Source organism: Piliocolobus tephrosceles, chromosome 6, assembly GCF_002776525.5.
Source record: "Piliocolobus tephrosceles isolate RC106 chromosome 6, ASM277652v3, whole genome shotgun sequence".
NCBI lineage: Eukaryota > Metazoa > Chordata > Mammalia > Primates > Cercopithecidae > Piliocolobus > Piliocolobus tephrosceles.
In genome coordinates this window covers 28,191,850-28,217,701 of record NC_045439.1, presented here as the reverse complement: position 1 = coordinate 28,217,701, position 25,852 = coordinate 28,191,850, and the positions used below count along the sequence as shown (strand labels likewise).

At 43.5% G+C, this 25,852-nt stretch overlaps 1 protein-coding gene across 3 annotated transcripts in view; it reads left to right on the top strand.

Moving 5' to 3' along the window:
* The window catches only part of NRXN3 (neurexin 3), a 1,617,581-nt gene that overhangs the window by 30,517 nt on the left and 1,561,212 nt on the right, over nucleotides 1–25,852 (top strand). For all 3 annotated transcript variants that reach the window (XM_031935746.1, XM_023185024.1, XM_031935747.1), the window contains exons 2-3: nucleotides 5,264–5,281; nucleotides 24,173–24,202. In XM_031935746.1, the coding sequence (XP_031791606.1) occupies nucleotides 5,264–5,281; nucleotides 24,173–24,202 (48 nt within the window). The remainder of the gene's footprint in view (nucleotides 1–5,263; nucleotides 5,282–24,172; nucleotides 24,203–25,852) is intronic.

Below are 25,852 nucleotides of genomic sequence, written 5' to 3'. Positions count from 1 at the left end.
TAGCTGGTGATTTTATTACCTTCATATATGAGAGGACAGGAGTATTATAAAAATCAACCCCAAGCCCTTCCTCTTGTCACGCAGAAGCAAGGCAGACAGAAGGGATGCAGCTGCAGGTGTTTCTGACCCCTTGCCTTGCTGCGTCCCCATTTCCGAGGGTCTCATCTGTACAGCTCCCTCTGCCTGTGGATGCTACTGTTAGACCAGTTGGGGTCTGGGTATGGAGGAGCAGCATAGGGCCCCAGGACTGGCCAGAGGAAATACACAGGTAAATATGTGTGTATACATATGTGTTTATCAATTTGTAATAGACGAAAGTGGGGGCAGATTGCAGAAGAAAAGGCAGTTGACAAACCAGGTAAGATTGATCTAGGGGTGGTAGCATTTTCCCCTGTGCCAGCACACTTCCTCAGCTACCTCCTGCTGTTTTATTTTCTCATACTGCTGGGCCTGTAGTTTTCCAGAGCGCCACTGCATTTAAATCTATATTCTATTTTCTCTCCTAGAAAATAGGTCAGACTCAAGGCAGAGTTCACCAGGTGGGGTCCCGGAAGGTTTGACTGGGACTCGCCTACAGGAGGCTGGCTGTGCAGCCTGTCCCATGCTCCCCAGAGCTCCTCCAGAGGCATGGGGGAGTTGAAGTAGCAAGTTGGGGAAACTTAGACTCATACCTGTCCAGATGATCTAGTACAAATGAAGGGTGAAGTGGGAGGACTACCCCAGCTAAGCTAGGTTCTGCAAGTGCAATAGTGGTGAATGACGGGTCCTTTCTTTTCCCCCCAATGGTAATGTATTAGTCTGTTCTCATGCTTCTGTGAGAGAATGCCCGGGACTGGGTAATTTGTAAAGAAAAGAGGTCTAATTGACTCTCAGTTCTGCAGAGCTGGGGAGGCCTCAGGAAACTTACAATCATGGCAGAAGGGGAAGCAAACATGTCTTTTTTCACATGGTGGCAGGAAGGGAAGTGCTGAACAAAAGGGGGAAAAGCCCCTTATAAAACCATCAGATCTCGTGAGAACTTATTCACTACCACAAGAGTAGCATGACTGTAACTGCCCTCATGATTAAATTATCTCCCAATGTGTCCCTCCAGTGACTTGTGGGGATTATGGGAACCACAATTCAAGATGAGATTTGGATGGGGACACAGCTAAACCATATCAGGTTAGAAGAACCAGATTCCCCAAACTGCAGAAAATTGTTTCCCTTGGACTTGAGGATAACCATGCTGAACGTATGCACTTGTGGCTGAAGTTATTGTTGAATATGCAATAAGTGTCCATCAGGCTCTGAGTGGAGGCAGGAATGCCCTAATTTACTTCTTCCCTGGTTGTGATGCTGAACAGAGTGGGTGAAAGATGGAGGTGGGTTTCCAATTCTTTCTTTCCTGTTTTGTTCCTACTGTTTAGAGCATGGAGATCCTAAGGGAGGTAGCTGCAACTGGGCCAGAGCTAGTTTTCATCAGGATTACTTTTTCCCCCTGAATATTTCTTGAGTACCTGTTACCTACTGAGGACGTGTGTGAATGGTAGGGCTAGGAAGGTGGGAGAGGGAAGGTAATGTGAGCCAGTCCTTGGTTTTTCTATCATAACGTAGAAATAACTAACTGAGCAGATACAGCCTAGATATTTTGCATTTGCTGTTCCCCTGCCTGAATAGTCTTTGTCAGGTATACATAAGAGTGTTTCTCACCTTCTTCAGGTATCAGCTCAAATACTACTTCCTCAGAAAGACCTTCTTTAACTACCTTCTCTAAAATGGGGATACTCTGCTGGCACTTACTCTACTTTTCCTTTCTTCATGGCTCCAATCACTATTTGACTTTATATTTCTGTTTTTGTTCCCATTAAAACCCAAGAGTATTGTCTGTTTCATACGGCTTGTATCTCCAATGTTTAAAGCAGAGTTTGGCCTGTGATAGATGCTCAGTCAATATGTATTGAATGGTGAATAGATGATCTTCATTGATAAAACTCGCAGAAATAGATACTTTTAGTATCTCCATTTATACATGAGAAGTTTGAGGCTCAGAGAAACTAAGATACTTGCCTTTAGATGAGGGGGTAGAGCTGGGATTTGGTTCTAGGTCATCTTAATCCCCTTATTAAGAAAAGCCGTTTTCTTCTATGCTCCCCACATTTTTAGGTAAGCTGTCTTCAGGTGGTAACAAAGATGGAATATAGCAGCTCTAGAGAAATGAAAGCACCCTATTTCCTGATAATTCCAGTAAAATTCCCTGGGGAGACTCTCTTTGGTTAGGCTTGGGTCACATGTCTGTTCCGGAGCCAATTATTGGAGATAGAATATTCTCAAGACCTGGACTGAGTCACATGACTACTACCCTTGGAGCTCAAGTGGGAGTGGGTCACCTCTAGCAAACCACGTGGGCTAAGGCTGGGAAGGGAGGCTTCCCTGGAAAACAGCTGAGGATTGTTACAAGCAGAAGAGGAAAGGGATGCTGGATAGGCAGTTTGGCAGATGGACAGTGCTAAGGTTTTGATCTTTACTTGCTAGCCATTCCCCTCCTTCATCTACCTCTTGCCTTCGCCATTTCATGCTGTTAGTCAGAATTGAGTCCCGAGATTCAGGTCACTCACTGCTTCTTGGGCCAGGGGCCAGGTGCTAACATGTCTCTATTCCTAAAGTTGGAATAATGCTCAGACCTGCCTCCAGGTCAGTGCCACAGCTAGGAACTGAGCTTGGACCTTGATCCCCAGCCAGAAGGTTTTGTTTGTTTGTTTGTTTTTGGTGGGATTGTTGCCCCTCTTTGACAGGAATAAGTGTAGTATTTTTACATACAGGACTAGAACTATGCCAAATTGAGACTTCAGGAGGGAAAACAAAAGAAATAAGGATGGAATTTGTTTTGATCCTTGCTTCTGTTCACTCCTTCACTTCGCACTGAGGAATGGGGTGGGAAAGAACCAGAAGGAGGGGAGATCGGGGGCAGATATCCTTATTCGTAAGTAGAAAAGTGGAACCAAAATCACTGGCTTCATTCCTGTGATTTCTTGGTGTTTCCAGTGAGCCATCTGGTCAATTTTTTTTTATATTTCTGTCTGTGATAATTCAAACTGATAACAATCAGAGTCACTAACATTTATGTAGCATTTGCCTTGTACTTAGTTCAGTGCTTTACAAGCATTTAATCTCATTTAATTCTCATAACACCCCCATGAGGGAGGCTCTGATATCATTCTCATTTTATAGCCAAGGAAGATGACTCTTAGAAGTTTAATGATGAGTCCAAGGCCACAGAGAGGCTGGGATTTGAACCCAGACCTGTCTGTCTCTGAAGTTTAAGATTGTAACCACATCCCCAAATGTGCTAGTAACTGGTATTGAAAAACCTTTGGAGTTCCAGGGAATTCTGTCTCCCTGGGACTTGGTGTCCCTAAGGAGCCTGTTTGTATGAGCAATGGTGTTGACATTCTTCTGCCACAGAACTCGGCCACATGTAAATAGTTTGATATCCTGTTTAATTAAGGGGTATTTTAATATCTATTCTAGGCAATCTATCAGTAACAGTTAATGGCCCTGCCTAGTTATTTATACAACACTTTTTCCCTTTCCACCTCTTCTCTTCTTCCTGCCACTCATCCCTAAATCTAACACACCAGAAAACCTGAAGGGGGGGTGTGGCTGAGGCATGATTCAGAGCTTTCTAGAAGTTTCTTTGGGCAGATACAGCTTCTAGGGGAGGCAGGGTGGGGGCTAGAGAAGTGCTCAGCTGTTGCTATGGGTATGTTTCTCTTTTATTCTGGGCCACAGCTTAGTTGGTCAGCACCTGGATTTTCCTGGGACAAGAGCCCTAAGGATACACTGGAGCTTTACAAATCTGATTGCAGGCATTTCATTATTGGTTGGCATGAAGAACATTACCCATCCTGTTCAGGCAGCAAATTAGAGACACAGAGAATAAACCCATGACCATAGGGTAGTTGGGAGACACTAACCCAGCTTGCCCAGGGCTTCAGCATGATCGCTTTAATCTGCAAACCAAATTCAGTTCCTCTATGCTCTTGAGGGATCTAGGCTTCAGTTGAATGAATGATGGACTGGGTGGGATCCAGGAGATCTAGGATATTTTCTAGTCTCTGCCCCTGAAGTAGCTGTGTGACCTAGTACAAGTCTCTACTTCTTTCATCCTCTATCTTTACAAAAAAGAACTAAACTAGGTACTTAGTGTCTGTGGCTACTCCAGATCCACTGTTCAGTGATTCTAAGTGAGCTCTCCAAGACTGCCGGGTTGGTCAGTGGTTTCCTGAAGCAGCCCCTTGTTCCTTCTCCTCTGCTGTGGTATATCCTCTCAGATTGGGCCTAGGGGTTTTAACAGTGCCTTGGGCTACTCTGGGTTATGCTTCCCCAGCCCGATTCTATTTCACATCTGAGGGAAGGATGAGGAGATTATGTTGTTCATGGAGCTGATAGGAGTGAAGTGTTCTTCATTTTCTGAAAGTTCATTGGCTTAATTCAAATGTCAACCTTTCTAGGGTTGGGTGTTTATTCGTAGTTGTCAAAAGTGATTTCAAATGGCAATTTCTGTCATTAGTGATGGGGTGAAAAGCAAGGAAAACAATTAAAGGAGGAGGCAGGATTTCAATTTGTATGATGAATGATCTACTCACACACAATCTCATGCACACACACTGCTGTCTGTGATGAAGCATGGTCACTGGGTATACTGGGGAGGGGGGCATTTATAAATCTTTTGTGATCTTATGTCCTTCAGTCCTATGTGGCAAATAAATCTGTAATTTGCTCTTAATTGTTATGCCTCTTTTGCTTTGTTTCTCAAGGGAGTGGTCCATTTTTACTTTTTCTCTCTGCTGGGAAACCTTGCTTGACTTCATGTCCAGTGTTTAGTATCCGAAGACGAGGAGGAGGAGGATTTGCTTTGGTGTCAGTGTGCAGAAATCAACCAGAATATTTTAACCAATATTCTTGCAGGATTCCAGTCTGCTTGGCTCTTTGAAGCCCTATCTGATTCCAGGATGATGTCTTTCCGGACAGATGTGAAGCTTACCTCTCTTGCTACATGCAAAGTGAAAAGGGAGCCTGGCCCCTCGGCTTGCATGGGTGGTTTTTGGGTGAAGGTAGAACGAAGTGCTCAGAAGCTGAGTACCTTTGGGGCTTGCATGAACTCGATAGTCATGCAAGTGCACATTGCATTGTGTGTGTGTGTGCTGCTAACACTCTTCTTCCTTTTTCTCCCCCTTTCTCTCCTCTCTCCCTTTCCCTCCCTTTGAAAATGCTGCCACAGATGTCAGTCAAGGTCCAGGTGAGTCTTTGTGTTTGCACAGCTGCTGTGGGAATTTCACCTCTGTTAGATTGTGCATGGTTTGAGTCTGAGTGAGACTTTTAGAGAGACAAAATTCTGAGTATATTGCATTTTCACTGATCTAGGTTTAGAAGAAGAAATGCTTCAAATTAATGGATTTGTATTGGTTTTGAAGAACCATTTTAAAACCAAAGGAATGTGGTTCTTATACTTAATATAATAACTTCCTTCTCCTTAGTATTTCTGGGTGATTCAGAAAATGAACATTTTTGGGAAAGTATTTGTAAAGATGTTCTTAGATAAGTATTCTCCAATTTAATGAACAGGTTTTGCTTTGTCTTCCACACATCTGCTTATCTTCTCTGGCTTCATGTGGTTGAAAGCAGAAGATATGACATACGTAGTATGGAAAATATGATGTGGGTGAAAGGAGCTTTCTTTCTTTTTATTCTAAGAAATGTATTTTTCACAAGGAAATCAGCAATATTTATTGTTTTTCCTGGTTATGTAAATAATACATGCTCACTGTGGAAAAAAAATTGGGATGGTTTGAATAAATGGTTTTTGTCAATGGAAAAAATAAAAGAACCACCTTTATAATAATTAAGCATTTCTCTTTTTAAAGTGTGCCTTCATCCAGAGTCCTGGTTTTAGGCATTGTGTGTGTATAGACAAATATATATGCACACACACATACATAGAATCATGTGAACTGATGTGAACATTTATGGATAAGTGTCAGATGACTTAGAATGGTTTGGAGACTATTCTGAACTGGCTAGAACTTTGAGTTAAAAAGAATAATTAACTTGACCAAATAGGAAGGTAGCATCATCTCAGGTGTTTTCACATGTTTTCTTGTTTAGTCCTTTTAACATTTAATTTTTTTATAGCATTAATACAAGATAAGTATCATTATATTCATTTTAATGTATAGGAAATTTCGGGCCTGTTAGGTTAAGCAGTTTTGCCCACGGTCATAGAGCTTGTCAGTGGTAGCCCTGGGATTTGAACTTCTGACTCTCCATTGGAACATGCTAGGACCCATGAGTGAAAATTCTCAGTGATTAAAGATTTTGTAAGTATTTCCTAATGAGACTATTGCGTATTTGTTTGTTTTTGCTTAGAGATAATGTGACAGTTTCTTTATTAGCAGCCTTCTTTCCAAATGAATGTATCTTTTTATTGTTCTTAAATATCTAAAATAATCAACCAGACTTAAGTAACATTCTTCTGATCATTGTTCTATGTGGGATCTTACACAACATAAAAGTAGAATACAGTTATTCTACTTAATGCAGAGAGTTTCTCTCCATTTTTTCCTGCCTGCTCCCTACCTTTGAAAATAATTGGTGTTTGAACCAAAGCCCAGGACAGCATTTCCTAGGAAGATGCCATTAAGTTTATTATTTCTATTTAATAATATTTTAGTTCAATCACTCACTCAATGAATATTTATGTTCCAGTAACTGTTCTAGGCCATGGGGACAAAACAGTGAACAAAACAGAAGACAATCAGTGCCCTCATGGACCTTTTATTTTGGACAGAGGCAGACAATGATCTAAAATGTACACACAGACACTCACATATCTACATATATATACACATACTTTATATGCATACATACATACATGCATATATGCTTGTTAGGTATATATTACATATATGTAGTGTCAGGGGGTGGGTGAGAAGTGCTGTGGAGAAAATTGAAGCAGGATAGAGGAGAAGTCCCTAATTTATAATAGGTAGTCAGGGAAGTATCCTCTGATAAGATGATATTTGCTGGGAAACTTCAAGGAAGCGAGGGAGTAAGCCCAACACCTTGTTTTGTTTGTAAAGTGCCACATGGCTTCTTCTCTTCCTGGTTCCCAGTAGAGATGTGACCAGGGGTCACCACATAGAGCTGGGCCCTGCTTAGGGTCTCCCAGCCAAGGGGGTGCATGGGGGTATAAATCCAGCCTGTGTTCCTCTTGCCAAGCTTGTGCCCATGAGGCTGCCTCTGACCAAAAGCGCATCTTTTTTTTTTTTTTTTTTTTGAGGCGGAGTCTCGCTCTGTCGCCCGGACTGAAGTGCAGTGGCCGGATCTCAGCTCACTGCAAGCTCCGCCTCCTGGGCTGAGGCAGAAGCGCATCTTTTTCTAGCGCTCATACAGGTGCCATATTGGTCCTGGGTGAGATAACATGGCGGAGTGAAACACAGTGGACCCATAGGCCTTCTGCCATCCTTTCAAAGGGGTAGAGGTCTGTGAATCACCATTCCTCAGATAACAGCAACTATGACCAGCCTAACCCACACCATTTCAATTTAATGGCTGTTGTCTCATTTTGTTCTCTTATCCCTCTGAGTTGTGTAGCCTGAGCACCATTTCAGTGCTGAAGAAGTTGGGGCCCAGGGAAATTAAATGATGTGTGACGGTCACCCAGCTGTTGAGTGGCAGGGCCAAGAGGGGATTGCAGCCTAATTTCAGATCTTGTCCTCTTCATTCTGTCCTTGAAGTGTCAAGGGCTGATTACCAATCTTGTTGCCCCATCAACCCCTTGCTTTTTCGTGGTTTCTGAGCCTGAAGCAAATCACTGGTTTGGACCCTTCCCTTGTGACCCTGGACGTGGCAGGAGGTGGCCTGAGCAAGCCCAGCCCTGGCTGAGGTCAGTGGGGGCCTCCTGCGTCTCTGAGCCCCTGGCCAGGCATTCTGGAGCCAGCAGCACTGTGGTTCTGAAACAAGAAGCCTTTAGTGGTTCTCTGACTTTTTTTTCCTTCCCCTCAGGAAGACAAATTGGGGATTTTATGAGCTAATGTAACTATTTACCAGAGGCTGCTGGAACACTATAAAGGGATGATTGATTAATTGATTAACTTTACATGTGGAGGAGATGAGTTAGAAGTAACCCTAATGTAAAAGTCTGAGATGGGGCCTGGTGGGCAATACCTTTCCCAAGGTCCCAGAGACAGGCTGGGGACTCGGAGCAAGGGCCCAGGGCACCCAGGAAAAAGGGGCAGGCACATTTTCTTCCACTTCATGGAGTGAAATCCATATTCCCTCCTTGTAGCCTTTGGGGAGGAGGTTCAGAATAATAACAGTAACAGTAAGCACTTGGCAGGTGCTGAAGGGGGCCTGGGAGCCCAGCTCTGACATTCTCTTAACCCTCCATGTCAGCCCCTCCAGGTTGGTGTTACCATCCTCAGCACAGAGGGAGAAAAGTTGCTACAGGGAGTTCAGTAACTTGCCCAGGTCACCTCCTGCTAGTGACTAGGCCGGGATCCCGGATCTGTCTGCCTCCAAAGCTTGTGCTCTTGTTCTTCCAGACCCTGCTTTTCACATGACAGAGCTGTGGGCCAGGCTGTGTCCTGTTTGTGTCTGCGTTCCCAGCTCTTTGCGTGGCACATGGCACAGAGTTTAACCTCAAAAAATCTCTATTGAACAAGAAGTATGGCCACAAGCACATGGGGAATTTTGAGTTTGTAGGGTTCCAAGACATGGTGGAGCTTAAAGGGTATCCTGTCCAAGGAGTGCAAACTCAGGCCCGAGTAGGGAAGGGACCTCTCTAAGGCTATGTAACCCATTTGTGGCCTGGCAGGGACCCCTGTCAGGTGCTTTATCCCATGCTTTTGTACATTGGGATTTGTCACTGGTCTTCCTGGGCTGCTTGTAGAGCAGAGGTGGGCATCTCTGCCCTGTCTTAAACCCTCCCCTGCCTTTTGCCTGTTCCAGAACTCTCTGGAAGCCATTTGGAGGTGACGAAGAGAGAAGAGTAGTCAAGTAGTCGGTTAGAGCACAGGGAACAATTCTGGGACCTCTGGGTGTGAGACCCTTCTTCTCCCCTCCCCCAGTGCTTGTCCCTCCTGCCTGGAGGGGCTGTTTATGGTGCTCCAATGACAGCCTCTCTCCTCAGAAGGGATAATTTCTCAAGCTCTGCCTGCTGATTAGACCTGGAATTTAAATGAATAACTGTGACCTTGTGGAAGTGCCCTAGTTATTCAGAGGCCCGATGAGGAAATAGGCCTCCTGCTTCCGTCCATCAGAGCCCTGGCAGGCACGGCGGGAGGGGCTCCTGTCTGCTGGGCCCCCAGGAGGCCTCTGTCTGCTGTTGCCAAAGGAACAGACGCCTTTGCTGGAGCCTTCCCCTACCCGCTCTTGATCTCCGCCCCGTATTTTCTTCCTCCTCCATTGTAAGTCATCTCAGGCTGTCCTTGGGGAGAGGACCTGATTATATGTCCTGGACCTTGCCCTGTCTCCAGGGCAAGAGCCTGGAGGCAGCGCGAGTCTGACTTGTGTTTGTGGACACAGAGGGGATGCGCTTGAAGCTTGTTGCTCACAGGGTGACCTGCAGGACGGATCAGCAGATGCTCAGGCCTGCTAAATCAGAATCTGCATTTTATCAGGACCTCTAGGTGTATACTCATTAAAGTTTGAGCCACACTGAGCTCAAATTCCCACTCTCTTCTCCTCTTTGGGACCAAAAGGGCTGTCTTTACTGAGAAGTTGCAGTCCACCTCGCTAAAGTCCTCGCCTTCCTCTCTCGTGCTGGGCACAAAATGAGACATCTGATCTGGTTGTGGGGAGGAAGAAGGAGAACGAGATTAGGGAAGGGAATGAGAATGAGCATTTACTGACCACTTAGTCTGCGCTGGTCACTGTTCAGGCACACTCTGTCTGACACCTTACATCTTATTACATCTTTCATGTAGATGTAAGGTGAGATAGCATAGGATGGAGGAGGAGTTGGCAAACTATAGCTTGAGGGTTAAATCCAGCTTGCAGCCTGGTTTTGTATGGCTTGAAAGCTAAGACTGGGTTTTACATTTTTAAGTGACTGGAAACAGTCAAAAGATGAACAATTTGTAAGACAAAAATTTTATGAAATTTGAATTTCCATGCTCATAAAGTTCTTCGGGAACATAGCCATACCTATTCCTTTATTCCTTTATGCGTTGTCTCTGGCTAACATTTTTTAATTTTTATTTTTTTGACATGGAGTTTCACTCTTGTCACCCAGGCTGGCATGTAACGGTGCAATCTTGGCTCACTGCAACCTCTGCCTCCCGGGTTCAGGCAATTCTCCTGCCTCAGCCTCTCAAGTAGCAAGGATTACGGGTGTGTGCCACCACACCCAGCAAATTTTTGTTTTTTAGTAGAGACAGGGTTTCACCTTGTTGGCCAGGCTGGTCTAGAACTCCTGACCTCCTGTGGTCCACCTGCTGTTCTCTCCTGCTGCATATTCTCTCCTATCTGTCCCTTTGTGCTTCCAGTGGAGAGGTCCCTCAAACTTAGATCCCAGCCGTTGTTCTCAAATGGGGCTTAGGAACCAGTAAAAGGGGGCAAAGGAGACCAATATTTTGTAGAGAACCCACAGTGTGCCAGGCACCTACCACTTCACCGATGAAGAACCTTGAGCTCCAAGACATTGCATCCTTTGCCCAAGGTCGGAAGCAGGTATGATAAGTTTCAGAATGTAAATGCAGGTCTGGAATTTCTGCTTGGTAGTTCTGCCACTCTTCCCAGGAGCTGTACGCCCTTGGCCAAGTCATGTAACCTCTCTAGGCAAATAGGCTTCTTTTCTTTAACCTGATAGATCAGAATCAGATGACCTTTCTGGCTTCTTTGACTCTGAAGCTATATGCTTAGACCATCTGACTGAGATACCTTAGGGAATAGCAACCAGGAGAATGCCTTCTCCATTACCAAAGACTTAAACCTTCTAACTCTAGTAGTGCCTATGAGATATTTGTTTTTTCTTTGCTATTCTTTGGGCCAATACTCCTACTTGCTTTTCTTCCTTATTACCTTATGAGAAAAAACACTTGAAATTTTTGAGCTTGTATTTTAAGCCAGGCATGGAAATATTAAGTTTTTTTTTGTTTTTTGTCTTTTTATTTTTTTTTTTTGAGATGGAGTCTCGCGCTGTCGCCCGGGCTGGAGTACAGTGGCCGGATCTCAGCTCACTGCAAGCTCCGCCTCCCGGGTTCACGCCATTCTCCTGCCTCAGCCTCCCGAGTAGCTGGGACTACAGGCGCCCGCCACCTCGCCCGGCTAGTTTTTTGTATTTTTTAGTAGAGACGGGGTTTCACCATGTTAGCCAGGATGGTCTCGATCTCCTGACCTCGTGATCCGCCCGTCTCGGCCTCTCAAAGTGCTGGGATTACAGGCTTGAGCCACCGCGCCCGGCCGGAAATATTAAGTTTTACATGCCTCATTTAATGCTTTTGACATCCCTAGGAGGTAAATTGCTATTTGGCCAATTTCACCCATGAACAAATTGAGGCTTAGGTACAATAAGTACCTCACTGATACAACCCAGTAAAAAGTGGTGGAACAGAATGCAAACCCTGGTAGGTGTGGCCCAGGAGACATCTCCTAGGGAATTCCACTAGAGTGTACACTTCACAAAGGTACACTGCTGTTTACAACTGTGTCCTCTTAGCCTAGCACAGTGCCAATACATCGCAGGCACAGAAAAATGCTTCCTGAATGAATCAGCAGTGCTTAGGACTCAGCTATTTGTTTTATCCCACATCCCGCTGAAAGTCCGCTTTTTATTGGGGTTCACCCTGAGACAGAAGGTAATTGAATGAATCTTTATTCAGTGCCCATCTTGGGCTTGGCTCAGTGGGAGATGAAGGCTGCAGGGAAATCTACCTCCTTTGCATGTAATTAGATTGGAAAGGGGCCCTCAGCTAGGCTAACAGTGCTCAACTCCCAGCCAATTGCCCGGCTGGGGCCCAGGAAGACCCCCCTGGCTCCTGTAGCTGTTCTCGATGAGTAAGTGTGAGTAAGGAGCTGCTTCTCAACCTGCCTTCAGCTTGGGCTCACTCAGGGATGCAGATCACTGGACCTTGGTACTTTTTTTCTAGAGCAGTTAGAAATCCTTTCTTTATTATCTTAGACAGGCAGACCCACTGGGGTATTGGTTATGGTCACATTTCATTTCCCAGTTCTGGAGGGCAAGGCCAGAATTTTAGCTGGAAAAATCATTCGTGATATCCTGCCCCTGACCTTGCCAAATGGGCGGAGGTGTTTATTTGTTGCTCCAGTGTGGAGGGGCAGCCGTGGCATTTAGAAGGAAGGGGCAATGAATGCTAAATGCGCTGTGATATGCAGGAGAGCCTCATTCAAAGATTTGTGCTGCTCAAAATGTCATTGATGAGGCCATTGAGAGACTGTTCCAGAGCAGTTCCCTCCCTGTCCAGGAGGGGGAAATGAGGCAACAGACCTCCCCTGTGACTCAGCTAAGCCACACAGCTAGTTTGGGACAGCCTTGGAGACCCTCCCAGTCTGCAGACCTGCCTAGGAAGGTCTGGTAAGGACGAGGCTAAGCTTGTCAGTTTGCTGGGCTAGGCCTCAGGAGGAGTGAGGAGGTAGAAAGCAGCTGAGAGTCGAGGGCAGTGGGTCCCTTTATGGGGGTAGCTTAGCTGACTGTAACCATGTAGGGAGGCATCCGAGGATGCACTGGGCAGGTGGTCTGCTAGTGCTGCCAGCTTATTAGAGAAATGGTGTTGGCAAGAGGTGGAGGGCAGGGCAGAGAGAGGACCTAGATAGACCAGTACCCTAAATAATGACAGCAATAACTACATGCTTTTGAGCCCCTCCTATGTGCTAGGAACTGTGCTAAGTGTATTCTGTATGTGGTTACATGTGACTGTCACAGTGATTCTGAAAGGATATTTTGCAGATGAGAGGCAGGAAATTTTACAGATATTTTTCAGATGAGAGGCAGAAGGAAGTGCAAAGTTAACTTGCTCAGAAGTCCCACAGTTAGTGAGAGGTAGAGCTAGAATTTGAATCCAGGCTTTGGATTATTGAGAGCGGTGGTTTGCAAACTCTGGTATGCATCAAAATCACTTGGAGAGCTAATGAATGAGATCCAGGCTTATTAAACTAAGATAGTTCTCCCAGGTGGTTCTAATACAACCGAAATTTGAGAATCACTGTTTTAAAATAAAGTCATCTTGAAGGTGAAGGGACCTGAAAGCTTCGCTCTTCACCACAATTTTATACACCCACATATATTATGAGTAGTGTGGGAGATTGTGAAGAGAAGGTAGAAAGGAGGATGGGATGGTAATCTTCCCTTGAGTTTCCCATGGCTTTTAGGACATAGGACTAGTAAAGCCATCATGATGATATACCATAGTCAGCTATGTATTTTCTGGCCCCCTTATCTGCTACCATGGCACTTGAAGGGCAGCAGTGTCTTACTCTTTGAGAACAGAGGTTTGTCCATGTCCATGCCTGTATCCCCACTACCTGCCATATTGTAGGTGCTCATAAAGCTGTGGTTAGAATCAGCATTTCAGGGAAGGAAGAGGCCCAATAGATTGTCAAGGCTCTCTGTGCACCTAATTTTTGAATCTTTTCTGTAAGAGTTAATTCAGACTTGGCTTGGACCCCTTCAGAGATGAGCAACTCATTGCTCCTTTAGCTTTTCCATTCCATTCCAACAGCACTGAATGTTTGAAAGCTCTTTCGTATCCCTTGTTGCTATAGCCTCCACCACCTGTATGGCTTTTAGCCCTTAGAGACACACAGAATAGCTCTAATTATACTCCTAGTGTTTGAAGACAGGGCTTTTGTCTTTAAGGATCTTTTCTAAAGGCTAAAACATCTCCAGTTTTTTTTTTTTTTTTTAGCATTCTCCTACAAGCAGTTTTAATTCTTTCTTCCAGGTCATTGTTCTCTGAAAAATGACACGTTTTATTTTCTGCATCCTTTCCAAAGAAGGATGCCTTCCCCACATACAGTATTATGAATATGATTGGGATCAGTTCAGTTCATTGTAGAGTGGTCTCAGGACTCCCTTTTTTGTTTGTTTGTTTTTTTCTTCTTTTTTGAGATGGAGTCTCGCTCTGTTGCCCAGGCTGGAGTGCAGTGGCACAATCTCAGCTCACTGCAACCTCTGCCTCCCGAGTTCAAGCGATTCTCCTGCCTCAGCCTCCTGAGTAGCTGGGATTACAGGCACACACCAACACACCTGGCTAACTTTTTATTTTTAGTAGAGATGGTGTTTTGCCATGTTGGCCAAGCTGGTCTCAAACTCCTGACCTCAGGTGATCCACCCGCCTCGGCTCCCCAAACTGCTAGGATTACAGGCATGAGCCACTGTGCCTGGCCTGGACTCCCTTTTTCTAGACTAGGTATCTATTAATGACAGCACCAAACATCTTAGCCTTAATAAAAAAGATTATAGTATTAATTGAACTTAATGTCAATGAAAGTCTTTACTATGTTTGTGCCCATTTCTCTCCCCTTCCTGGACTTGTGCAATTGGTTTATTTGACTAAAGCTTGGGATCATTCTTTGACTTTGTTAAATCCAGCACACCATGATCTATTTGGGTGCAGTGCTTTTATCTAGCACATCAGCTGTCCCTTCTAGCTTCATGTCATTCATGAATGAAGAACTGTTTTAGGGAAGTTCATGACAGCTGGAGAGCAAAGACTTTCTTTCCTTTGGAATGATTCTTTTCTAAAAGTTATTACTGCTGATCCTTTAGCCCTTAGAGTGATGGGCATAACTACCTTTGTCTCTCTGTCTTCCATGGCATTAATGCATAAGGAAACCTCACCACTCCTTCCCCACTAAGAGATGGAATAGCTTGGGAATAGGCTGGAGACATTCTTTCCCCTACCCTGTAATAATTAGGCCATATAGAAGCTGTTGGTTGCTCATGGGCATGATATGAAGAAACCCTTTCTGTTCAGTCCAGCCGCCATGCCATAAGAACAATATTGGCCCTAGTGGCAAACAGTGAGTTGGCTGGTATGATTACATACCACAAAAGGCTTGGTGGTGAGGACAGAACATGGTAGTATCAAGGAAGGACAAAACTCACAGGCTGGAATCTGGGCAACCCCTATCTTGGAGATTAGCAGCAGGATCTCTCTCTTCTGAGTCTCTGGAAATCATCATCATCATCAGTCCAACTATTCAATCCATTCTCAGTGCTGTGTAAAGCTTGCAGAAAAGCCAAAATCCTATATGTAAATCCTATATGATTATCCTGAGTGTTAGCTCATAATTGCTGTTAGGTTATTATTTGAAGCTTTGTGTAGCTTGGCTGTAGTGGTGGCAGGCTATGGTTGCAGCCTGCCCTTCTGATTATGGGTAGTGTTCTCAGGGGATTTCAACTGTATTAAACCACCATTTTTATGGGCCAAAGCCAGTCACCTATCAGCAGTTTGATACAGTTCAGCCCAATATGTTGCTTGGTCTCTTTGGAGATCATCTGAATTCATAGAGGCAAAGAATCTTAGAGTTGGGAGGACTTTTTGGTAGTTTTCTCGTACAACCTCATTCTGACTCTTTTTTATGAACTTTCTGGCAAATAAAATTTCCCTTATTATTTTACCCTCTGTTCATGGCAAATGTACTTGCTTTTTATGTTTTTCATCATGCATATACACCTTTCAAAATGCTTGATGGGGGCTGGGCGCGGTGGCTCATGCCTGTAATCCCAGCACTTTGGGAGGCCAAGGTGGGCGGATCATGAGGTCAAGAGACCAAGACCATATTGGCTCACATGTTGAAACCCCGTCTCTACTAAAAATACAACAATTAGCTGGGCGTGGTGGTGTGCACCTGTAGTCCCAGGCACTTGGGAGGCTGAGGCAGGAGAATCGCTTGAACCCGGGAGGCAGAGGTTGCAGTGAGCCGAGATCGTGCCACTGCACTACAGCCTCGGCGACATAAGGAGACTCATGCTTGATGGCAGCTCTCGTGTTCTTCCATGAGTTTTTTACGAGGTAACTCTCTCTTGTTTGGGCTACATATAGTGGTTCCTTGAGCTGTTCTGCATGTCGACGTGTTTTGGGTCCCTCATGATCCTAGGTATTCTCCCGTGGAATTAATACCCCACTTGACTAAAGCCTCTTCTAATGTATGGCAACATACACTGAACCCAAACCCTATGTCTGGTACAGACAATGCTGAGAAAAGGCGAGGCTATTGAACATTTTTATTTTGGTGGGTTGAGGGTAGAGGATGGCACTTAAATGCCAAAATTTACATTTAGCCCTTAACATTAAATTTCACTTTTGCCTGTTCTCATCCTTTTGGACCCTAATTCTTATATCTAACAAATCGGTTATTTTCAGGTTGAGGTCATCACAACATCCAGACAGCATGCCGTGAATGTCTTCAGACACATCATTGATCCAAATGTGGAGCAGGCCTAGGCTCTGCTGTGAGGAACTAGCGAACCCTGGGCAGAAAAAGTAGATTCAAGTTCATAGTGAAGGTCAGGGAATTACTCAGGGAAGGGCTGGTCTGAGACAAAATTATGGATTTTGCCTGTAATCTCAGCTACTCAGGATGCTGAGGTGGGAGGATCGCTTGAGCCCAGAAGTTTGAGGCTGCAGTGAGCCACGACTGCACCACTGCACTCAACAGAGACCTTTTAAGAGACCTTGTCTCAAAAAAAAAAAAAAAAAAAAAAAAAGGAGGACTTAGGTAGAAGGTTTCTTCAGACCCTTCTCCTTTCCTGTAAGCATTCTTCTCAATCCCACCCTGTCCCCTGTGCCCTCCTCCCACCCATGGTGGCAGACTTCTTCAGCCTGTGTGTCTCTGACTTTCTCTATTCAAAAGCTCCTGTGCATGCCCGTCTTAGATGAGAGACCTTTAGCCTGGCTGCTCTGATGATCTCACACATGACAGTATCCATGACTGGGGAGTCTGAGTGTGTCTCAGGTTTAAATTTGCATTTTAAAGAGAGAAGTGGCTTTATGCCACTAGATAACTTGAGGAAGGAAGAATTTCATGTTTTAGTAGATTCTGTGGATAAGGATTGAGGAAAGGGAGAAGACAGCCATTTAAAAGGGCTTCCCCTTAACTCGTCATTTACATTAGGTATATCCCCTAATGCTATCCCTGCGGGTTCCCCCCACCCCACAACAGGCCCCAGTGTGTGATGTTCCTCCAACATGACACATGTATACATACGTAACAAACCGCACGTTGTGCACATGTACCCTAGAACTTAAAGTATATAAGTAAGTAAGTAAAAATAAATAAATAAATAAATAAATAAATAAATAAATAAATAAATAAAATAAAAGGGTTTCCCAGGGCCCTTTAAGCCCTGCTGGGCCAGGGTCATAAATGAAGCTGATGTCTAGGCACTATTTTCTGCTTCTGGATTCTCTGAGCTATGTCTCCTTTCTTCTCCATTAGCACTGAACTAGAGGGGGTAACTGGTGTCATGGTTACCATCACAGGCTGTAAAGTCCATCTGCTGGTGCAGAGTCCTCACTTTACCCCTCACTAAGGTAGTGTGACTTTAGCTCACAGCCTCGGTTTTCTCACGTGTAAAATTAATGATACAGCAATCTCTTTCACATAGAGCTGTATTTAATGAGATAACAGCCATGTCTTGTCTGTGATAAACAACCAACAGATATTAGCTGTTGTAATTCTCCTTACCAAGTTAACTGAATTTCTTCTCTTTAGTGCTCAGAATGCTAAGATGTGTACTTCAACTGGAAGATGAAATTCTTCCTTTCCCAGGTCGTTTTTGGGAGGATTATCAAGCTACTTCCCTCTTTAAAATGCAAATCTGAACAACATGAGATTTTCTCCCCCTTCTCTCTTTTCCAAATTCCTGGTCATTCTATGGACACTTTTGGCTTCTGTAAATTCAGGGGCTACCCTCTTCCCCCTTCAACATCTCCCTACTTCTTCCAGAAACATCAGGTGAATGTTTCTATGACCTTCTGATTTTATGTAATTACTCTTTTAAAAAGTCCTTGTGGCTTCATAAGAATTCATCGTTGGCACTTGGCACTTGTAGCAATTAGTGACATTTAATTTCTCTACTTCATTATGAAAAAAAGAGATGATATATGTGGATTTTTCACTGAGATAAAAGTTACTCTGAAAGCGAGTGAAATAAAAGTCTTGGCAGAGATAACTTTTTTCTTTTCTTCTTTTCTGAATCTTTTTCTTTTTTTCTCCCCCTGTGAGTGACTTCCTTCCTTCCCTGAAATACTTTTGCCAATTACAAGGCCGGGGTGAAGGAAAGAAGGATGGATTTGAAAACCATCTGAGGTGGTTGGGATATTATAGATTTAAGGGGGGAGACAATATTAGCTTAAATGATGGAGGCCTTCAACTTCTGGCCTGGTTCCTGAACATTACATCTTCCTCTTTCCTGTTTCAGTAAATGGTTTCTATTCTCTGTATTAGTCATTCTCATGACAGGCTTCATGATGGCCACAGCCGCTTACAAATGACTTTGCTTTCATAGCCATTTCCATTTTCCCGAGCTGAAAAAGCAGCTATAGCTATCTCCATGGGGATTTTCCCAAAGGGTGTAACATAGTTTAGAGGGCCTTACGTGTACTTTGCATATAATTTACATATGATTTGCAGTCTATTCTAAGGCAGTTTCAACTTTGTATGTCTTATCTCCTGGTGGTCTTTTTCTCCTCTTATTCCTCTATGTACCCTGAGAACCTGTGTGCCACAGATAGGCAGGCACAAGAAGGGTGGACTATATTAATAGGACTAGAAAGAGGGAGGCGGAAGGGTCAAAAGTATCAGACATCCTGTTTGGATCCAGCTGGAGTAGCACTTTTTCAAGGTGTGACATCAAACGGGAGACCTTTCCGTTGCTTTCTTGTATTTCTGTAATTTTTTTTTAAAGGAATTATAGTTCCACAAGAATTTGACATTGGCAATTCTTAATTTCCTGCCTATCAAAGGGTTATCACAGCCCATCTCCTGTTCATCCTTAGGTGAACTTTAATGGTGCTGGATTTTGAGTCATAGTTGAAGATCTGTTCAAGGCCAGAGCCGATGGTGAAACTCTTTTGGAAAGATGTGGTCCTCTCGGCTTCCATGAGACCCTATTTTAGCCTGTGCCTTTTCTTTTGGCAGCCCTGGAATACCAAGCCCAGAATAAATGCCAAACTCCAGACTCAGCCAGGGTGCTGGTCCTAGGGCTGGCAGTGTGGCCTGGGAGATTGCTGCCGATGGGCATGCATTTTGACCCCCTCTCTCTGAGATCAACTAGAAGGTCCATCTTCATTTTTACCTCTTCCTCATGAACAACATACAGAATGCATACCTAGCATAGACTCTGTTTCCTTTCTTGCTAATTATACCCTCCTTGGTTAAGATTTTTTGAGCATTATTTTCTATAATTTATGTTGGAAAACCATATAGTTCCTTTTTCTTTTTTTTTTTTGAATGTAAAATTATTTCAACATTTATATCTTACTGTTGAATATACTTGGAAAGAAAGAACCTCCAGGATATCTTAATATCTCCCCACTCCTCCCAGGTTAAGACTCAGGGCTCCAACCCCCTTTCCTTTGGGGTGTCATTCACTGACACAGGTGCTGACCCTCTCGTCCATGAAGGAGTTGTGAGAAGCCCTTATATTAATATTTGTCCTGACTCTCTCAGACTGTAGTCTTACATTGTTAAGGGCACACTGGATCTTTTGCTTGACTGATTCCTCCTTTCAGCTCTTTATGCGTCAAGCAGAACTCATTATCCACACCACCTTGAATCCATCCCCCTACTCCATCCCACCTTCCTATTTCTGTTACTGTTTCCCCCAGTCTCCCATCCACCCCTCCTAAAGCATCTCATCCATCACCAAAGCCTGTTCAGTCCTCTTTTTCTTTTTCTTTCCCACTGCCATGATACTAATTTAGGCCCTTCCCCTGTAACTGATCTCTGTGCCTCCGTCTCTTTCCCTCTAATCCATCTCGTCCACAGTATTGCAAAAATAATCTTCTTCGATATCATCTTCCTTGGGTTTTTCTTTTGCTCACGAACCCTCGATGTCTCCCATCAGGGACAAGATCAAATCTACTTTGCTTAGCCTTGAAACCTAAGACCTCCATACTCTGATTCTTAGGATCATCTTTCACTTTTTCCTTATATGAACTATGCACATGTATTCATTCCTTTATTTGTATAGCATCCTATTACATCCCAACTATGTGCCTGGCAGTGTCATGGTTGCTTCTGAAAAACTGAATAGAGAAGTCCTTACCAATGCACGTTGTGATCCTGGGAGTTCATGCTGCCCTGGAATGTCCTCCATCTAAACCCTAAACCATTTTCCAAGACCGTTAAAAATTCCTCTGTCCTCCAGAAACTTTTTCTGAGCACCTGGGACCCTCTTTATAGTCCCTTCTGGTCTTGTTGTCTGAATTAATCATTTGACACTTAGCAATTATCCATTCACTCCTCATTCAATCATCAAACACACACTGAACACCTATTGTCTGTCAGGTACTATAATAAGTGTTGCCTTACATGTCAGTGTATTTTCATAGCATAATAAAAATAACATCAACAACTGTTATAAAGCTCTTGTCAGGCTGGGCATGGTGGCTCATGCCTGTAATCCCAGCACTTTGGGAGGCTGTGGCAGGCAGATCACCTGAGGTCAGGAGTTCGAGACCAGCCTGGCCAACATGTCGAAACCCCATCTCTACTAAAAATACAAAATTTAGCCAGGCATGGTGGCACACACCTGTAATCCTAGCTACTCAGAAGGTTGAGGCAGGAGAATCACTTGAATCTGGGAGGCAGAGGTTGCAGTGAGCTGAGATTGCACCATTGCACTTTAGCCTGGGCAACAGAGTGAGACTCTGTCTCAAAAAAAAAAAAAAAAAAGAAAAGAAAAAGCTCCTATGTGTAGGTACAAATTTATATATATTAATCCTCAAAATAACTTTTGAGGTAGGCATTATCATTAGTCAAATTTTATGATAGGAAAATCAAGGCAAAGAAATGTTTAACAACTTTCCTAGTGTCACAAGTTAGAAAGTAGCACAGATGGAAATCAAATCTGGCTCTGAAGTCCTTGATCCCCCATGCATCACTGTCAGGTATCAGTATATATGTCAAATGTGTGTGTGTGTAAATATAAGCACATGCATACCTTCCCAGCTAGACTGAACTCTAGAGGTCAGGAATGATATCCCACACTTACTTGTATCCCCACTAGTCTATGCATGTGGTAGATACATGAATTGTTTGGATAATTGGTTGTTGGTACTTCCATTCACTGTTGAGGGGCTTGAGATTTTTAGCAGCAAGTAGGAGTGTTTGAGGTAGAAGGCGGAGAAGCAGAATTTCAAAATAGACCTGGGCATGATGGAATTCTTGGTTTCTAGTTTTTAACTCTGCAAGCTCTGAGGACAGATTTGTGCAAGAAAATGTACTGATTTTGTAAAAGCCCTTGAAAGTGGAAGAAAATTCTTTTCTCAAAAAGCAAAATAAAACAAATCATATTATGGTTACATGGTTTTCCCCCCCAATCCTGTTTCCTGTCACACTGATTCATATCCATTTTGCTTTATTGGCTATAAAAACAAAGTTTTGGCATCAGGATCGCATATCTCATTTTCTGGCCTAGTATTTCTATTTAAGGGTTTTATAAGTCGAATATGAACATTTTATTTGAGTGGCAATACTGCAACTACATATGTAGTTTCATAAAACCTGATAAGTACATATTTGAATTTTTAAAACGCAGGTGGTGAGTTATTTGCATTTTAAAAGGATTCTTCCCTTTATGAAAGGGTCCACTGCGGGTTTCTATTAAATATCCAATTCCCCTTAGTTCATTTATTATACAATTTAATTGACCAAAATGTGATTTATAGGCCACTCTAAAGGGGTGGCTCTCAAGTTCCAGTAAACATGGGAATCACTTGGGCAACTCATTTAAAATTCAGATCTGGCCCCCATTCCTTCCCAAAATTCTGATTCATTAGGTCTTGGGTGAAGCCCAGGATCTTTGTTTTTAAATAATCATCTCCAGGTGGCCAATATAGATCATCAGTGAAATACACTTTTTGGGAAGCACAAGATAAGGTGCAACTGTAGGGGTTTTTACGAGGCTTGAGTCCCCTCTTACTACCAAATGTCCTGTTCATTCTTTATTTGGTAAATTTAAAAAATATTAACATGGGTCAAATAAAGACTCTTCCATCTCTTTCCTACTCACTTCTTCCTGCAGCTGCTAAACATCTTTAATCTCGGAAGTAAAATGTTTGCCCTTTTTAACTCTGTATTTGACTCTTAGGTAGCTCTTCAGATCTTCCTTATCCTTGTTTTTTTTTTTTTTTTTTCTTCTCTCTCTTTTTTTTTTTTTTTTGAGACAAGGTCTTGCTCTGTCACCCAGGCTGGAGTGCAGTGGTGCAATCACAGCTCAATGTAGCCTCAAACTTCTTGGCTCAAGCGATCCTCCCACCTCATTGCCCACCCAAGTGGCTGGGACTACAGGTATACACCACCACCCCAGCTAAGTTTTTAATTTTTATTTTGTAGAGATGGGGTTTCGCTATGTTGCCCAGGCTGGTTTCGAACTCCTGGACTCAAGCTATTCTCCTGCCTTGGTCTCCCAAAGTGCTAGGATTACAGGTGTGAGCCACTCTTGTGAGGGTCACCTTCTGAATTCATACACCTGTTCTGTCCCTGTTTCCCTTGCCACATACTCCAACAGACATTTTAAGAACAGTTATTTCTATGGAAGTTTCTCTTAATCAAGTCTAGGGCCTTTTCTCCTGTCTTCTTACTATACCCTTCCCCCACAAAGACACAAAATGAATTTTTTGAACAAAACAAATCATGAGAATGACTTGTTTTGTCATGATTTCATTCTTCCATGAATATTTATTCTGGTCCTAGAGCAGCAAATACTAAAATTGTATAATAATATTTAATATATTATTATAGTTTAATGAAATTTGTTTTAAAAATAGACCCCATGACATTTGTGGCACGCGTATCTGTGTATTTAATATATCATTGATCTTTTAAAAGTCGGTTGCTTGACCTATATTTTGTCTCTGATTACTTTTCTTAATCTCTAGTAATCTCCAAAAACATTTAGAGATTTCCATACTTTAGAGTTTTTTTTTTCTTTATTAATCCCCTATATCCCTGAATTTTGCTCAGAGTAAAGGTTCTCTGGAGTGATTTGGATATTGTCAAATATCTCCAGTAATAACAGAACCAATACAAGAGCAGATAACTGGTATAGTTGGTTCCTGGTTGAAAATCTTTTCTTTTTAATAGATTTATCAAGGCTTGTGCTTTCCTGAACCAAGGAACTCTTAATATCCCTGTCTGCCTTCCATAATAATATAACCAGAGGTTCTCTTATCTATTTACTTGGAATTTACATAGCTTTTATAACCATTCAGTGTTGGGCTAGTCCTCCCTGATCAAGTGTGGAGGCCTTTCCAGGAAAGATGGTAGGGGAGAAGAGGAAGAAGTGGTGTCATTGTCCCTGGGCTAATATGACAGTGATAGAAACAGTTCCAGGTTGTCTGAGCAACTCTTGCAAGCAGGAACTTATTTGGTACATTCCATATGATTCAATTTTTGTAGAAAAGACTATTTAGAGGAAAAAAAATTGGATGGTAGTCTCTGGAAGGTGGGATTGCAACTGATATTTTTATTTTTATTCTGATGATTTTTCCCAAGTTTCTACAGTGAGCGTGTATTACTATTATAAGTAATTTAAAAGAAAGAAACCAACTTTACCTGCCGTCTTAAGTCTACTTCCCAAGGGACTTAATCTTTAACAGATCTATCACAAATCCTACTTATTGCACAGAACAATGGTAAAAGGAAAGTTCTCGAGATTAGGCCCAGAGCAGTTCCACAAACACAAGACTGTAAGCTAGAAAGCCAGGCTTTCTGCCCAGCAGCAGGAAGGCTGGGGTGTCCATATGGGCTTGTTGCATGTCCCAGGATATGTGCATGTGGAGTCTGTGACGTATGAGCAAGCACGTGGCCCTTGCCACTCCTTTTTCCACTCAAGAGTTAAGATTGTATTGCTTTTGAGATTTTAACTTTGTCTTCTTTCTTTTTTTCCTTACCCTTCCCCGCTCCTCTTCCCTTTCTCCCTTTTTCTCTTCCTCAGGCCTCTCCCACCTCATGATGAGTGAACAAGGTAGGTGCTTTGTGCTTGTGGTCCTGCAGCTGCCTGAACCGCTTGCCTCCCTGCCTCTGGCTGGTCACAGAGCCTCATCGTTACTGGCAGGCCATTCGCTGCCTGTCCTTCCCGCATTGGGCCAGGCTGGCTGCAGGACCCTCCGCAGTGGGGGTGGGGGCACCTTCCTTGATGCATCGTGGTTTCCCATCTCCATTGTCCCCTTGGCTTCTCCATTCTCCACCGCCATTTGTCATTTTGGGCGCTGGCCCTGCTGGGCTGCATCCAAGAGGGAAGCATGAAACCAGGCATGACGGTGTCGATAATGAGGGTGAATGAAGCTAATTTCAGAGCAACCAAGCGGTTAACTTCCTCCTGCTCCTCCCTAGGCCCCATGCCCGGGCTCCAGGATGGGGGAGAGGAGCTGGGCTCCTCCCTGAATTTCCCTCTGAGGAACGGTTTGCTTTTTGTCTTCCCCTCATTCCACTGCCCGTAATGATCTGCTCTCCATGGTCAAAGGAAGCCCTTGGGGGTTTGACTGTTTTCAGTTTTATATAAAAGCAAAAACCACCTAAAGAACATGTTAATGTCCTCATGGCAGAATTCTAACTCATTATACACCCTGAAGAAAACTGCATATAAAGATCTGTAAATTCAGCATCTGCAACCTAAAATATTCAAATATGCAGGGAATGAACTGTGCAGGAAATTCAGCTCAGCTAAGCACAGGGTGGGCTGTGAATGAAGCCTTTTTCTCCTAAATAAAAATTTTCCACATTATCAGCCTAAATCAGGAGTTGAGAGCTGAGCCTGCTTAAAATTGTCTTTTCCTTCACAGTTCAATTGCTGCTATTGTGTTTCTTCTGAGCCTTGGGATGATTGCAAGATTGGTCCACCTGCCTTGCCCTATAACCAAAAACTCTAATTTTTCTTGACTATGTCTTGTTGAAATATACATGGGACTCAGTACCTCTTTCGGAGGACCAAAGAAAAGGGGAAAGAGGGATAATTCCATATATTCCTGTTTTTCTTGATCTCATGAGGAGGGTGGGACTTCCTCTCCCCTGCTCCCTGACATTGAGTCCATCAGACATTTTTGACATAAAGGGCAGTATCATCAAATCAAGGAACTGCCCAAGGCTGGAAGAAGTTTGTTTATGGCATCCAGTTAGCTGTGGAAGTGGGCAGTCAAGGGCATCCTGAACTGACAAAGCAAGGTAAGGAGGAAGCCTACTTTTCCAATGTGAATGCATCCTCCAGACCTAAGCCAAGATCAGTGGTGGGGACTTTAGCAATTTCAATAAAGAGATGATTTGGTAGAGAGCATATGTCAAAAAATAGAACGGGGCGAGGAGATCAGGTGAGTTCTCTAGTATTAGAAGGCGCTCCAGAAGAGGCTGAGATCAAGTTTCTGTTCTTGCAGTTTAGCCAGGGAGGGAAGGGCCAACAGCAAGTGATTATGAGGTGGACATGAGTAGGGTATGTGCCTAATGTTGAGCAGTGTCCAGGTAGCTTGAGAGAGTTAAGCACATCTCTTTGAGGAACCGAGCTCTATGAATTGCTGGAATTTGATGACTCAACTTTGGTGACAAGTTACACCGGCAAAAGTAGACTCTTAGAGTCCCAATAACCTCCTCCTACATTATTTTTTCCCCTCCTACAATCTTTAGC